The sequence below is a fragment of the Salmo trutta genome, chromosome 26, assembly GCF_901001165.1.
Source record: "Salmo trutta chromosome 26, fSalTru1.1, whole genome shotgun sequence".
In the NCBI taxonomy this organism is placed as follows: Eukaryota; Metazoa; Chordata; class Actinopteri; order Salmoniformes; family Salmonidae; genus Salmo; species Salmo trutta.
In genome coordinates this window covers 21,129,799-21,147,344 of record NC_042982.1, presented here as the reverse complement: position 1 = coordinate 21,147,344, position 17,546 = coordinate 21,129,799, and the positions used below count along the sequence as shown (strand labels likewise).

The 17,546-nt window shown below is 42.6% G+C and overlaps 1 protein-coding gene across 1 annotated transcript in view; it reads left to right on the top strand.

The window, feature by feature from the left end:
• The window catches only part of LOC115163396 (nectin-3-like protein), a 62,170-nt gene that overhangs the window by 41,515 nt on the left and 3,109 nt on the right, over positions 1-17,546 (top strand). The window contains exons 3-6 of the mRNA XM_029715229.1: positions 4,353-4,537; positions 11,791-11,905; positions 14,951-15,068; positions 15,311-15,462. Of these exons, the coding sequence (XP_029571089.1) occupies positions 4,353-4,537; positions 11,791-11,905; positions 14,951-15,068; positions 15,311-15,462 (570 nt within the window). The remainder of the gene's footprint in view (positions 1-4,352; positions 4,538-11,790; positions 11,906-14,950; positions 15,069-15,310; positions 15,463-17,546) is intronic.

Genomic DNA, 17,546 nt, shown 5'->3' with positions numbered 1-17,546 from the left:
TTCCACACTTCCATGTAGAGCTGCACGATATGGGCAATCTAACAATCTAGTCCTTAATTTTAACCAAATATTGCAATTGCGATTTGACTTGCGATTTAGAGCAAAACACTTCGGTGAACTGTTGGAATCATGGAAATAGAATGATTATTCTAATTCTATAGTTCTAATATAGTAGTGGGCACTTTGAATAGTGTTGTTTGACATGACAATGAATGAAAATGCCAGGGAGGAGTTATTGTGACAGGTTAGGAACCCTATAATCTTTGGCTACATTTAATGTTTTCTCTTAGCTACTCCATGCAGCCCAAAGTGGGTGGTAAACTCAATCTAAAGAAAATGAAATTGCACGTCCCCCTGATTTGGTTACAGCTACTTCATGTAGCTAACATATTCATGCTTTGCGTATTCCTCTTTGATTTATCAAATCAAATGTTATTGGTCACATACACATGGTTACACATGGTTAGCAGGTGGTGAAGAAGGAGCCTTCTTCACCACACTGTCTGTGTGGGTGGACCATTTGCTGCACAAACAACATGCTGAGTTAGGTCTAAAACCATCACTGGTATTATCAGGCTGTATCACTACTCATGTTTGCTCTGACTCATTACATTTATTAGCTAGCTAAACAACTAACTAGCGATTAGCATTAGTGGCTAACAAGATTTCGGCCCAACTTGCTAAGAAAATACAATCTAGCTGTTTGCATATGTAAGAAACACAAACAAATAGTGTAATTATATAACGCTAGTGGATTTATATTAAGAAGCAAAGTGAAAACTGCATAGTGCTGCATTGACCATGCAGACTGAACGCAAGTGTCTGTCTCGTGTCCGAGGAACAACAAATGCGCTCCTTGAGTGACGGGGCAGGGCTAGGTCTGTGTGGAAAGCGGCATGGAGAGAGAGTGGAGAAAGATGACTCAAGAAGCGAAGTAAACTATAAAAATGTATGTTATACATTGTATCACATTTAACAAACCAAACATTCAAATGCCGTTATAGAAGGTAAAGTAAAAACCCAAACTGGTTTGTGCATCAATACCAGTATATCGTAAAATAAGATATACCTCCCAGCCCTACACGTTCATGGGAGCATAGCGGAACTGGGCAGTGTGTGGGTGGGACAGGACCAACACGGCTCCCACTGCCTGCTCTCTGCCTGTCTGAAGGAAAATCATTACCCTCTGCACTCAACAAGATAGATCTGAACCCCCTCCCTCCCCGACAGCCTCTCCAAATTAGCACGTACCCCTGATTTGGTTACACTGGAGGGAAGGGGATAGGAGGGTGGGCTATGGGGTGCCAGGATGCCCCCTTAACACAACAGAGCTACTGTGCACGGTCAGTGAGTGGGGTGGGGAGGGGGGAGTGTTGATTAGATGAGGGTGTGGGGCACAATGTGAGCAGGTTGACTGAGATGGCTGCGTGATGCCCGGGCGTAGGAGACACAGGTATATTTTTAGATGAGGGAGTCTCTGGGGTGTCGTTCCACTGTGAGGAGGGGTACGGCAGATGTCTGGGGGCGATGGCCTTGTCTGGAGGATCCTGTATGTGTGCCCCACATGCCACACTGTCACTGTGAAATGAAGTCCAGCAGCTGTTAGTGCCGTGCCCTCTGCAAGGAGAGAAGGAGACCACGGACAGAGAGAAAGAGAGGGGGAAGGAGAAATGGACATGGCAAAGAGAGAGAGCAGGGTAGGGGAGATTCAGTAGCCTGACAACTGACACTAAATTATTCTGCTGCTCTGTCATTCATTGTAGTTGTTTATGGTGACAAGGGGCAGGAGGGGCGTTGTACAAAATAAAGTTGTCTCTAACCAATCGGAGTATCAAAGCCAATGCCAAATTTTCAAACCACTGCTTTACCCAAGTGTGTTCTGGCTCTGGCCCAACCCATTGGTTTGTGGACCAATCAGACTGTCCCAAATGTGTTTGCGTTCGGTGAAGGGTCGGGGAGGTACTCAGATCCAGACTCCTTGCAGAGAAGAAACTAACGTCCATGGGTGTGGCGTAGCGGTTGCCCGGAGCAAGGAATCTGGGTAGCCAGGCAAGAAATTCAGATGAGTAATGATGGAAAAGGAAGGAAGCCTTACAGCTCCCTGAATCATAGATTTAAACACTAGAGACAATTTGTGAAGTGGAGTAGTGCTTTCTAGCCTCTCTCCCTCTCCTGAACCTGTGGAATTGTGCTAATGCAATTCCACAAAATACACAACATGCGCAGCATCAGATTAGCAAAAAAATTGAATTGCACATTATCCAAACAGGTTGACGCATGAAAGCCTTTAGTCTAGCGTATTTACTTAACACAAAGTCGCTATAAATTCAAAGCACGCATAATTGGCATTGCTGGACTGCAGACGCGAACGCAGTTAATAAACCCTACAGCAAACGCCTACAGTATATCCTATAAAATAATTTGTGTCTCTTTGAGCAGTCATTGTGACTCTTCAGACAGTCACAAATTTAGTAGGCCTAGGCACAATTCACTACATAGGCATCTCTGTCACAGACATGAAGCCTGTTAACAATTCAGAGAGGAATGAGGGAAAGGTCTATCTTCTCCTGTCCTAGAGCCTAGGCTATTTTCCTATCCAGTCCTAATCCTACTGAAAAATCCTGACTCCTGTCTCGCATGAAAATTCCTAACTTTATTCTGTATTCTGTAGGTTGCATTATCAAAGCACGTCTTTCTCCTATGCATGTCAAAATACCGCTTTAACGTTTCCCCCTCTTCTCTGCGCAGTCTCGTACTTGCTAGCCAAGTGAGCGCTTCGGTAGAGAATGTGTTATCAACAAACGATATGAGAGTAGATATCGATATTTTAAAACAAGAGCTGGTCCCTGTTAAGATACGTACCTTGATGTTGAAAATATTTCCACTCTTCATCTCCCCGTTATTCATGTGCTGATCTGCTATCTGTATAATCATCAACTAGATTTTGCCAAATATAGGAGATATTCCGTCATTCGTTAAAAGGAGGTTATCTAGCAAATTTAGCAAATTTGGTCATTTGACTTTTGTTTGCCTAAATGTCACAAAGTTTGTATGATTCAACAACGCTATACTCTGGGTGTGCTCTGTGAAATGCGCTCAATTAATTGAGGAACATGATAACGCTCTGAATTTATGGACGGCCTGTTTTGCAATTCACAACAATGTCATTGCTGATCAAAGATAGTTACTAAATATCAGTTTCATTTGCTCTTATTTGAGGAGAACCTTGGCATAGTGACCATATCTTGGTTTTAAACCCTTTAAATGGGCACTTCTGATTTTTTGCGGTATTTCTTTGCGGTATTTGCTTGGACTCTCGGGATAAATATGAATTATTTGTATCTTTATTATTATGTCTGTCGGTGCACTAGAACAGTGAAGTAGTGCTCTGTGAAACAGGTAGAGTGCTATGTTACAGCGGTCACTGTCTGTTCACATGGATCTGTTTATGCTGCTCTATTGAGAGAAATCTGTGTCAGGACTGATGTCTCAACCCACAGTAACTCAGCATCCTCACAGGAAGCCAGTGTAACATAACCCTAGCTCTAAAGCACTGAATAGCAGCACACATTAACAGCAACCCAACTCCCCAGTTCAGGACTGGACACCACACAATGAAACACAGACACACACAACAGCACGGAGTATTATGTCTGACATTGCTCTGTGTTAAACTGTTTTTCTAAGTCATTATGAACCGTATTAGCAAGCCATGAGTAGTAGGAGCAGTTTGAAAGTACAGCATTTACAACACAAAATCCACTGTTTTGGTTTAGTAGGAAGAGAATATAATTCAAACTGCTTCATGGAGATGCTCCAAAAGTCACTCTAATGGAAATGTCTTGGTCGATGCTGCATAGTAATATTCCTTTCACAAACACAGAAACATCTCTCACAGACGTCTCCATCTCCAGCACAATAACAATAAAAAAGAGTTGAGTTCCCTCCAAAGTGCTCTTATAGTATCAGATTGCTTGGCTCATCAATTTTTAATAGATATCTGTGAAATGCAGGAAATCAATCTACTGTGTCTGGCAGCAGAGTGTATGAGTGTCCCGTGGCCACTTCCTCCTCTGTCCATATCCTCGTCCCTGTTTTATGATGCGCATTATTTATTCATCTTCATATACAAAATATCAATACTCATTTTGTAATCTATTCTGTTTTGTCATCTCTTCGCGAGCCCCTTTTCCTCTCTCTCCCACTCCATCTCTCTCTCTCTCTCTCTCTCTCTCTCTTTCTCTCTCTCTCAATGTTTTTTGTCTGTATGTACAGTATATTTTCTATGCCGCTAAATGAATTGCCTCATTGGGAACATTATAGTTTTATAATCTTATCTCTCTCTCCCCTAGTGGAGCCCAAGGTCTACGTCTCTGCCGGCTCTATGGCCCTGGTGGATGGTGGTAATGAATCGGTGGCGGCCACCTGCATAGCAGAGCGCGGCCGGCCTGCAGCCGAGGTGTCCTGGGAGACTGAGCTGTTTGGCCGCTCTGAGGTCCAAACGCAGGACGAGCCCAACGGCACCTCCACCACGCAGGTACAAACAGAACAGAGCTACTGCTTTGACATTACACCACAGTACCGTGTTTCAAACGGCAACTTATTCCCTACATAGTGCACTACTTTTGACTAAGGCCAGTTTTGGTCAGTTTTGCCCTTGGGCCCTGGTCAAAAGTAGTGCAAAATATAAAGGGAATAGGGTGCCATTTGGGACACAGCCATGGTCTCACACACAATCAACCTCCTCATGGGGTGTATATACAGTATATGTACAGTACCAGTCAAAGGTGTGGACACACCTACTCATTCCAGAGTTTTTTCTACATTGTAGAATAATAGTGAAGACATCATAACTATGAAATAACACTTATGGAATCATGTAGTAACCAAAACAAAAGTGTTAAGATTCTTCAAAGTAGCCACCCTTTGCCTTGATGACAGATTTGCACACTCTTGGCATTCTCTCAACCAGATTCACAAGGTAGTCATCTGGAATGCATTTCAATTAACAGGTGTGCCTTGTGAAAAGTTAATTTGTGGAATTTCTTTCCTTCTTAATGCGTTTGAGCCAATCAGTTGTGTTGTGACTAGGGCTGTGGCGGTCGCGAAATTGTCAGTCTGTGATTGTCAAGCAAATAACTGTCGGCCTCACGGTAATTGAGCGTTAATTAACATAAACACATTGTCACGGGTGTCGTAGGGATTAGACCAAAACGCAGCGGGAACGTGTAAACTCATCTTCTTATTTTATTAAAGAAGGAAAACAAAAGAAACACGTATACAAAAACAAGAAAACGACACTAAACAGTCCCATCAGGTGCACAAACACAAAACAGGAAATAACTACCCACAAATCCCATAGAAAAAAACACCCCTCTTAAATAGGACCTTCAATTAGAAGCAACGAGGAGCAGCTGCTTCCAATTGAAGGTCAACCCAATAAACACCACATAGAAATAGACATACTAGAACTAACATAGAAATAGACTAACAAAGAACATAGCCCAACAAACCCTGAAACACTCTAAACAAACACCCCCTGCCACGCCCTGACCAAACTACAATAACAAATAACCCCTTTTACTGGTCAGGACGTGACACACATTTAGCTTCTCCTGGCTTCCACGCCTACAAGCCATTTTAAAAAGTCGAATAAATCTATGTAGTATAGCCTACACCCTCACAATAAACCCATTATTTATTTTAGATAGTTCTAAAGAAGCATGATATGAAGAAAATGTAGTCTATTTCAGAAGAAAAGAATAGCATACTCTGAGTTGTCCTTATGCTAGGTCCTGATGTGGCTATGCCAAATGGCTGTGGGCTACACTAGTTCATTTAGCAGACAAGAGTTGCTTATAATTCCGTGGCATTATTTTATAGTATGAAGAATACAATTGATAGAAATATTTTTTCCTAATTATTTGAGGGAGTGTGCACGTGCGGCTATTCTGTGTTGAGTAGTTAACAAGGAAATAGGTACTCCTATATGCTTAATTTAGAGTTATTCATGTAACTTTAGTTATTCTACAAAGGTTGGGCTATATGTGTAGATTTTTTATACATTGTAAAGCTGCATGGTGAGACTAATGGTGATTTGAAAAACGTTACTTGAAAGGCATGAGCTCTACTTTGTTTTTTTTGCGCAGGCTGTACACACTCCAATAGTCTCTCATTCATAATTTGACAACCACTTGATAATGCCTCGAATTTCACGGCGGCATCCCCTTAGTGGCTGTAATGCACCCTAAAACAATCCATGCCTTTTGCGGCCCTGAGTGCTGCGTTGTGCCCTTCTCCCTGAGTGTGCTGTGCAATCCGAAGCGTCTATCACTCACACAGCTCTCCGTCACGTGATCGGGTCTTTCTCACAGGCTACAAGTGAAGACAGACACATCGGGGACACAACTGTGTGCTTTCTTATCCAATTCCGAGGTCCATATTGAAGATATTGGAAGAAGTGTCCACAAGATGAGTAGGCCTAACGAACAGCTAAAGCACTAGCCTATGTCAGTCTACTCTCCCCCATAATACAAAAGTCGACCTATTCTATTCTGTGCAAGAAATAAATATTCCAAACATAGTCTGGGACAGTGGGATGTGATAGATCCCAAATGAATACAACCACTAGCATCCCCAAAACTTTTTTGCGCAATGTGGCTGACGCAACAGATCAGAATTTTTAGCTTAAAATGTTGATAAACTATTAGGCTATTTCTTCACATTATACGCACAGCAATGCACACATTATAGAAGGCTATAAGCACAAATGTTTCATTAGCGCAATTATGTATTATGCAATCTTTATTATGAAAATGGTCTTCCCCAAACTTGAAACTCACACGCTGGTTATATATGCCAGTTGTAAAGCGGATTAATGTGCTTAATTTTAAGAAGTTATTTGGCCACTTTAGTTGTGATACAAACCTTATTAAAACAAATAGGCCTATGGGCTAGGCTACATGAGGTGTGTGACTATCACTCGAACAAGTCGCAAAAAAAAGGCATTGTTTCTTATGCTGGGCATCATTCACAAGTGATAATATATAATTCACAAGTGATAGGCTAATATTAATATCAGACTATTCTTGATTTAATCTTGTCTTTACATATACAAAATAATATATGTGTGACATTTGTTTTGATTTAGAATGGACCATTATCATGCACCTGTACCAAAACAGGGGCACCCGGGAAAAAAGACATGTCATCTATGCACTTAAATAGCGAATGGAGGACGCTTTTCCTGTGGTTTATTTTCATGCCAGCCAGGTAGGCTATACTCCTGTTGTAAATATAAGCAATGTGCTTAATATTAGGAAAGTTGAGAAGTAAATATAGTAGGCCTAGCCTATAGAAAGCTGAGGGGATCCTCCTCTTTTTAATAGCGGCCATCTCCCACAATTGCATAGCCTAAAGAAATGTTAAGCAACATGAGCTCGTGGGCTCTCATGAAGGGTTTGATTAGATTTTCAGATACATTTGATGTCAGAGTAATTAGTGGGACAAAAGAGTGCTGAGTACCAGGCAGTTAGTATGTTTGGTAGACTACTAATGACCAGCAGCAGCATCAGAGCTTGGAGAAGCTTAATTACCATGACTAAACGGTCATGTGGAATTTGACTGCCTTCATAACTCGTGACTGCCGGCGTGGCGGTAATACGGTCACCGCAGCAGCCCTAGTTGTGACAAGGTAGGGGTGGTATACAGAAGATAGCCCTATTTGGTAAAAGACCAAGTCCATATTATGGCAAGAACAGCTCAAATAAGCAAAGAGAAACGACAGTCTATCATTACTTTAACATTGTATAGTCTTCATTCATCACAAACGTTGTGAATATCTGGGTTTTCCCTCTTCACAATGCCGAAAGATTGCATTTAATCAGTGGACACCACTCGTTTTTATTACAACACACCTGTCATAATTGTTTTCTTTACTAAAGTAGAGGTTTATTATTATCATTGCTAAAGGTACTGCCTCGGTGTAAACATACTTTTTTTTAGCAAGAGATCGCACTTGTATAGGCTAAGAAAGTAGCAGAAATGTGCAGAAAGTAGTTTTGAATGCATTTTATTGAAGGGAAATAATAACAGTCTTGAAATTTTGGCAACATAGTGATATATTCTTATATACTGTACAATGAGGAATTCAACTACAAAATACTAGTCTTCTCCCATTTTTTGAACCATTGCCCCCACCCACAAGGTGTATAAACAACAACAATAAATAAGAATAAAATAAGATAATAGATACAAAACAAAAACGTGAAGAACATAAATCAATAAACTGTAATTAGCACATGTAGGACAGTATGCAAGTGTGTGTGCATGGACTTTGCAGATGTATTTCTCACATGTGCAGCACATAGTATTTGTTTTACAGTCCTTCTTTGGGGGGAAGAATTGGCATCTCCTCCTCTTGCCTGCCCCAGCTGCAAGAGGAGGACAAGAGTCAGCCCCCTGAACAGCTTTCACAAGCGCTGCAGAGGCTGCTGTGCGGGGGAGGCGCTCCCTTCTTTGAATGTGTGGGGTTTCAAGTGCCTTTCCCAGCTGCTGCAGGAACACCCTCCTCTTGTTCCGCTTATCAGGCATCCAGGTAGGGTTGATCTTGTTCAATATCACGAAGGCATTTACACATCAATGATGTTATGGAAGATGACCAGGGGCCAGCGGGCAGTCATCCTCCTGCAGGTGTAAGTTACAATCACCTTGTCCAGGTTGTCCACGCCTCCTTTGTTGTGGTTGTAGTCCAGGATGATGGCTGGCTTCCTGTCCTCACGATCACATCATCTCAGCCGTTTTGTGCAGTGTACTCAGGAGGACCACATTCTTGTTCCTCTTTGGGAGATAAGAAACTGGAGTGGTGGTGGGGGTGAAGGCAAACTTTGATGAGAAGGCCTCTCTCCCCCTTGTTTTGCGAGGAGTGCAGGGGGGAGCTCAGGATTGTTCTTTCTAACTGTGCAAACCATGGTGATCTTCCTCTTCAGGAGCTGCTGGCTGAGCTCATAAGAGGTGAAGAAATTGTTACACATGACATTGTGCCCCTTCAGTCCATCGGTCACATCAAGCACAACCCACATCCCCTGGTTCTTCTCCGGGCCTCCACTGGTCGGCTTCCCTGTGTAGACTTGCATCTCCCAAGGGTAGCTGGATTGTGCATCACAGGCCACCCATATCTTGATGTGATACTTTGCTGGCTTTCTGGGCATATACTGCCGGAAAGGACAGCGACCTTTTGACAAAAGAGATTACTATCAGTAATTAGTATTAGTGTCACAGAAAACAATCATATAAATAAATGATATTACAGCAATGCATAATACAATTAACATTGAAAATCACTTACATTACAGATATTAAAATAAAAATGTACCTCTGAATGGGACCAGTTGCTCATCCACTGTTACTTCAGGCCCAGGGTTGTAGAGGTATGGCAGACGCTCCACCCACTTCTCCCAGACCTCTCTTATGGCCGCCAGTTTGTCTCTCACACGTCTTGCATGTCTTGACTCACGGGTATCAAATCGTAGCATTCTTGAGAAAGTGTGGTAGACTTTCAGTGGCATTGTGGCATGGAAAATTGCCCTTCCACTCTCTGCATCCCAGAGACTACATGTAGCCTCGCCTCGGGACCTATACACACCCGCTAAGACTAGCAGCCCTATGTAGGCACGCAGGTCAATCTCATCCATCCTTTTCCAGTTGTCTCCAGGATGATTTTTTCGATGGCTGGTGTGATGAACATGTAGAATGTTGAGGCGATGTCCTGGGCATGGGCAACTGCATGTCTTGTGGGCCTTGTGGTCATCCTTATGACATGTGTTGCAATGTTATGTTTTGCTGTTATTTTGCAGCAAAACATGTTATTTTGCTGTTCTATGACAAAAGTGTCTCTCTTTCAGCTTGGGGGATTTTTCTTCATCTAAAGATGATGCATCGTGCTCTGGGTTGTATTCTTCCCCATCTTCTTCTTTAGATACCTCCTCCTCTTCTAAATCATTGTTCTCTTGTTCCACCTGGACAAAAAAATGTTATAAAAAATCTGATCTACGACCTGTTGGGCACTGAGATGTGCACTCATGGCTTCAGCAAAGAGAGAACTGGGGGGACTGTCATCTGCAGCACCTTTATAGCCTCTGACTGCATTCCCCATAAGTAAACAATGCTTTCAAGAAATGTTTATTTTGTCTGAAATTTTGTTTATTTTGTCTGTGAACTTGAGTCATGTGTGGGGTCATTGACGGAGATGCTGCACATGCACAAGAAAGTTAGAGTTTTGTCTGAGTTCAATCAGTAGCGCACATAATCTAAATTTCTCTGTGTGTGTGTGTGTGTGTGTGTGTGTGTGTGTGTGTGTGTGTGTGTGTGTGTGTGTGTGTCTTTGTGGTTTTTGTGGTGTGTAAATTATTTTATAACCTTAAGACAATCTTTGTACCCTGGTGGTGTACAGCTTTCATGGAAATATGAACAAAGGCGAATTTTCACTTTTTCTAATGTTGGGGTCACTCTAGGAAACATCATCAAATTTCAAGTTGAAAAATTATCATTTAAGGGGTTTTCTCTTAAGACCCTTAAGACAACACAAGAGTTAAGACATGAAGGTCAGTCAATGCGGAAAATTTCAAGAACTTTAAACGTTTCTTCAAGTGCAGTCGCAAAAACCATCAAGCTCTATGATGAAATTGGCTCTCATGAGGACCGCCACAGGAAAGGAAGATCCAGAGTTAAGATCCATAAGTTCATGAGTTACCAGCCTCAGAAATTGCAGCCAAAATAAATGCTTCACAGAGTTCAAGTAAAATACACATCTCAACATCAACTGTTCAGAGGAGACTGCATAAATCAGGCCTTCATGGTCAAATTGCTACAAAGAAACCACTACTAAAGGACACCAATACGAAGAGGAGACTTGCTTGGGCCAAGAAACACAAGCAATAGACATAAGACCAGTGGAAATCTGTCCATTGGTCTGATGAGTCCAAATGTGAGATTTTTGGTTCCAATCGCCATGTCTTTCTGAGACGCAGAGTAGGTGAACGGATGATCTCCCCTTGTGTGATTCCCACCATGAGACATGGAGGAAGAGGTGTGATGGTGTGGGGGTGCTTCCCTGGTGACACTGTCAATGATTTATTTAGAATTCAAGGCACACTTAACCAGCATGCCTACCACAGCATTCTGCGTCAACACACCATCTCATCTGGTTTGCGCTTAGTGGGACTATCATTTGTTTTCCAACAGGACAATGACCCAAAACACACCTCCAGGCTGTGTAAGGGCTATTTGACCAAGAAGGACAGTGATGCAGTGCTGCATCAGATGACCTGGCCTTCACAATCACCCGACCTCAACCCGATTAAGATGGTTTGGGATGAGTTGGACCGCATAGTGAAGGAAAAGCAGACAACAAGTGCTCAGCATATGTGGGAACTCCTTCAAGACTGTTGGAAAAGCGTTCCAGGTAAAGCTGGTTGAGAGAATACCAAGAGTGTGCAAAGGGTGGCTACTTTGAAGAATCTAAAATCTAAAATATATTTTGATTTGTTTAACAATTTTTTGGTTACTACATGATTCCATATGTGTTATTTCATAGTTTTGACGTCTTCACTATTATTCTACAATGTAGAAAATAGTGAAAATAAAGAAAAACCCTTGAATGAGTAAGTGTGTCCAAACTTTTGACTGGTACTGTATATAGATCATGAAGCAGGCATGCAAAGCTCACACAAACACTCTTTAAACATGCTTAAATATTTACACGTCTAACAACATGTCGCCTCCACCACCCAGGTGCGCTACGTGTTGGAGCCACGGAGACACTCCCAGGGCCACACGCTCACCTGCGTGGTGCGCCACCCAGCCCTGCAGACTGAGTTCAGGATACCCTACGTGCTCAATGTGCAGTGTGAGTGTTTTACATTTCTTTTATTTAACCTTTATTTAACTAGGCAAGTCAGTTGAGATCAAATTTGTATTTACAATGACGGTGTTTGGGGGGACCAGGCGGACAGGACAGCAGAGCAGTAGGGTCATTGAAATGGAACAATTAGATCACCTGTTACGTGATTAGTACAGTGCATTCGGAAAGTATTCAGACCCCTTGACTTTTTCCACATTTTGTTACCATTACAGCCTTATTCTAAAATTGATTAAATAAAAAATGTCCCTCATCAATCTACACACAATACCCCATAATGACAAAGCGAAAACATGTTTTTAGACATTTTAGCAAATGTATTATCATATTTACATAAGTATTATCAGACCCTTTGCAATGAGACTCGAAAGTGAGCTCAGGTGCATCTTGTTTCCATTGATCATCCTTGAGATGTTTCTACAACTTAATTGGAGTTCACCTGTGGTAAGTTCAATTGACTGGACGATTTGGAAAGGCACACATCTGTCTATATAAGGTCCTACAGTTCATAGTGCATGTCTGAGCAAAAACCAAGCCATGAGGTCGAAGGAATTGTCTGTAGAGCCCCGAGACAAGATTGTGTCTAGGCATAGATCTGGGGTAGGATACCAAAACATTTCTGCAGCGTTGAAGGTCCCAAAGAAGACAGTGGCCTCCATCATTCTTAAATGGATGAAGTTTGGAACCACCAAGACTCTTCTTAGTGCTGGCTGCCCGGCCAAACTGAGCAATCGGGGGAGAAGGGCCTTGGTCAGGGATGTGACCAAGAACCCAATGGTCACTCTGACAGATCTCCATAGTTCCTCTGTGGAGATGGGAGAACCTTCCAGAAGGACAACCATCTCTGCAGCACTCCACCAATCAGGCCTTTATGGTAGAGTGGCCAGATGAAAGGCGCTGCTCAGTAAAAGGCACATGACAGCCAGCTTGGAGTTTGCCAAAAGGCGCCTAAAGGACTCAGACCATAAGAAACAAGATTCTCTGGTCTGTTGAAACCAGGGTTGAACTCTTTGGCCTGAATGCCAAGCGTCATGTCTGGAGAAAACCTGGCACCATCCCTAATGTGAAGGATGGTGGTGGCAGCATCATGCTGTAGGGATGTTTTTCAGCGGCAGGGACTGGGAGATTGGTCAGGATATAGGAAAATATGAACAGAGTAAAGTACAGAAAGATCTTTGATGAAAACCTGCTCCAGGACCTCAGACTGTGGCGAAGGTTCACCTTCCAACAGGACAACAAACCTAAGCACACAGCCAAGACAACGCAGGAGTGGCTTCGGGAAAAGCATCTGAATGTCCTTGAGTGGCCCAGCCAGAGCCCGGACTTGAACCCGATCTAACATCTTTGAAGAGACCTGAAAATAGCTGTGCAGCGACACTCCCCATCCATCCTGACAGAGCTTGAGAGGATCTGCAGAGAAGAATGGGAGAAACTCCCCAAATACAGGTGTGCCAAGCTTGTAGCGTCATACCCAAGAAGACTCGAGTCTGTAATCGCCGCCAAAGGTGCTTAAGTAAATGTGTTATTTTTATTTTTTTTTATATACATTTGCAAAAACGTCTGAACGTGTTTTTCCCTTGTCATTATAGGGTATTGTGTGTTGATGAGGGGGAAAAAATATTTAATCAATTTTAGAATAAGGCTGTAACGTATCAAAATGTGGAAAAAGTCAAGGGGTCTGAATTCTTTCTGAATGCACTGTACATAGAGCTGTGTGCCACTATGACAAGTAGAGGGGTAGCGCCCTATCTTTCTGTTCTGTTTGAGAGGGGTTGCTGTGCTGATAGGTGGGCTTTATGGTAGATGATTTGTCTTGTCTCAGAGACAGCTGCTGCTCATGTTTCAGCATGCGCTCTCTGACTACATAAAGATTTAGACAACTGCCACATGTATCAGTGAAGGGCTGCTGTCTGTATCTGATCTATAACCTGTCATGTCGATAGCCTGTTTTACAGTGCAGTATGCTCAGAGACCGGACCGACTCCCCATCTTCCCTCTTCCTCATAAAAGGGCCATTAAAGAGTCATCTTAATTTTATAATCATTGATGCATGCTTCCTTGGCAACCTGAACTGATGAATAGTGTATAGTATCTGTTTGGACTATGTGAGTGCAGGTTAATGAAGGCGTTTTATGAAATATTGATCAAGCCTCAGCAGCAGCAGGGGGAAGAGAGGTGGGGGGAGGTGGGTGCAGAAGGGTGGAGATGCAGAAAGGCGAGGTTAATACAGGAAGAGAAAGGCTTTGGAACTCAATAAATCATGTCAAATGCAGAGGCAGGGGATTTTAAGTGCCATAGAAGCACAATTTCTCCACAAACAAAGTGCAAAGGTCAACATGACGCATTCATAACGTCTTGTTCCCTGCCCGGCTTTGTACTGTAATACGTTTCTGCCTGCTCACTCTTCAGAGAAGTCAAAAAGGGGAAATTGGATACCAGAGTCATTGTTTACTACATTTATTACAGTACAGTCAGTGGCATCTGTAATACCTCTGATAGGCTTCTCTCTGTTCTGTTTGTTTCTGGTGGGGAGCTGCTGGAGAGAGTGGATTGATTATTACCCCTATATCTCCCCACTCTGACCTGTCTGATGTAGCCTCTCTCTCTCTCTCTCTCTCTCTCTCTTTCTCTCTCTCTCTCTGCTTTCTAGGCTTCACACATCCACCAAAACCCCTGTGCTGTAGAATCCTTTGCCTCTGCTTTTTCATTTTGATTATCAGTTGTTTTGTTCTTATATTGTTCGTTTTTCCCCCTGGGGCGAAAGCTAATTTGTCATCGCTGTACTACAAGGGGGCACATTGGCCATTGTGTACAATGCACACTAGGGCATTTATTTTTTTATTTTTTATGAATCTCTTGTTTTGTATAGAACAAATATTATTGGTCAGTTGTGTTATTAAAGGATCCTGATCATAGTGTATCTTATACAATAGGCCTACATGGTATGTACCCTATTCTACTTTATTACAAAGTAGCTAAGTAACAAATAATAATTATAATAATAATTATAATAAGATTGTGCTTCTTTTGCAGTTGCTCCTGAGGTGACGGTGGTGGGATATGACCAGAACTGGTTTGTTGGTCAGGACAATGTGAAGCTGGACTGTGGAGCCAAAGCCAACCCACCTGCCCACCACTTCTCCTGGACCAGGTCAGGGTCCTCTAGCTAACAGCTTACCCACCCACTACACCCCACAACATGCCATACACTGACCGTGTCACAAATAGTACCCCATTCCCTATGTAGTTTGCTACTTTTGACCAGGGCACATAGTGCACTATAATGAGAATAGGGTGCCATTTCGGATGTACCACTACTGTGATCATTGCTGGCTAGTAATATCCAGCAATGTTTGTATCCCTGTGTTTATATATGATCTCCTTTCTTAACAGGTTGGATGGGCCGATGCCTGACGGTGTGGATATAGTGAACAACACTTTTACTTTCACTCGTCCTCTGGAGAGAAATGACTCTGGACTGTACAGGTGTGAGGTGTCCAATGACATCGGTCCACGCAGTCAGGACGTTCATGTCTGGATACAAGGTGAGAAAGTATGGCCTTGGTTAAACCCTTCAGGCCCACGATGAGATAAAACAGGGCCTGTCTCCATTTGCACACATTCCAGACACCAGAGGAGAAAAGAGCAACATAAACACACAGTATCGGCACCAAAGGTTAAAATTGTTGTGGTTTTGGCAACATTAGATATCTGTGATAAGAGAGTGAGTGTTTCACCCTGTTTGTTTTTAGGAACACAGTATGCACTAATATGCAACAATATGCCTACTTGTCAATGGGAGCACCATGTGCAGCAATTTGCCCTTTTTTGTTTCTATTGTTTGTTGTCCAAGGTAATTTTTCAGGGTTGGACACGATGAGTAACACACAGATACAGTAACAGACAGTATGTTCCCTCCCTGTAAAAGGGGATGTGTGCTCCATGCTCTGCTGTAAGAGCTGCATGTTGTTTCTGTTCACTCATCAAGAGATGACTAATGATATTTACTTTAATTGAATACACATTAATTAATGACTGACTCGCAAAACAGACAGAGGACCCCCCCCCCCCCAAAAAGCTCTATAAACATTGTTTTTCTAAATTTGGCCTCACTTGGCTACAGTACCAGGCTGTTCTGATGCAAGCGAGCACTGCTTGTAGAACACACAGCCAGCAGCTTCCCCATCCCCGCTCCCTCCTCTCCCTCCCTCCTCTCGTCTCCCTCCTCTCTCCTCTCAGCACATATGAAAGCTGCAGGCTAAAGTTAAATCTAGACTTGGTTTCCTCTATCATAATCGTTCCTTTTCACCCCAGCTGCCAAACTAACCCTGATTCAGATGACCATCCTACCCATGCTAGATTACGGAGACATAATTAATAGATTGGCAGGTAAGGGTGCTCTCGAGCGGCTAGATGTTCTTCACCATTCGGCGATCAGATTTGCCACCAATGATCCTTATAGGACACATCACTGCACTCTATACTCCTCTGTAAACTGGTCATCTCTGTATACCTGTCGCAAGACCCACTGGTTGATGCTTATTTATAAAACCCTCTTAGGCCTCACTTCCCCCTATCTGAGATATCTACTGCAGCCCACATCCTCCACATATAACACCCGTTCTGCCAGTCACATTCTGTTATAGATCTCCAAAGCACACATCCATGGGTCGCTCCTCTTTTCAGTTCGCTGCAGCTAGCGACTGGAACGAGCTGCAACAAACGCTCAAACTGTAGGGCCCTATGATTTCGCGATCAGGAAAATGCGGACGGAATCACGGAATTTGGTAATAAAAATGAAATCAACTGTAAAACTTGGAATATTGCAGAATTTTCCATAATTTGGCTGATTATTGTAGTAACCTAAATGATTTCATAATTGTAAAATTACAGACGAGTAGGCCTAGAGAAATAATTCCGTATTCGATTGGGGTGTTTTAGGGGGGGGGGGTCGATCGTGTGTGGAACCTTACGTCGCCTCACAACTTGGTTGTCACTTTGAGAAACAACTCGACCCTAACCCCTAAATTCAGAGCAGAGCAATACCCAATGGACTATTATGAGTCAGGCGATAAGCTGTTTTGCAAATTCTGTCAACATACTATTGATTGGACCCGTAAAAATACGTGTGACTACCACTTACCGTAATTTCCGGACTATTGAGCGCACCTGAATATAAGCCGCACCCACTGAATTTAAATGTTTTATTTATTTTGAACATAAATAAGCCGCACATGTCTATAAGCCGCAGGTGCCTACCGGTACATTGAAACAAATTAACTTTACACAGGCTTTAACGAAGCACGGCTTGTAACAAAAATAAATAGGCTTTCACGAAACACGGCTTGTAACAAAAATAAATAGGCTTTAACGAAACACGGCTTGTAACAAAAATAAATAGGCTTTAACGAAACACGGCTTGTAACAAAAAAAAAATTAGCAGTAAGCTTTAGTTGTCTTTTTGCACTGAGTCAATTCCTCACGCTGCTGTTTCCAACGTCTTATCATCGACTCATTAAGACCAAGCTCCCGTGCAGCAGCTCTATTTCCTTTTCCAACAGCCAGATCAATCGCCTTCAACTTGAAAGCTGCATCATATGCATTTCTCCGTGTCTTTGCCATGATGAGG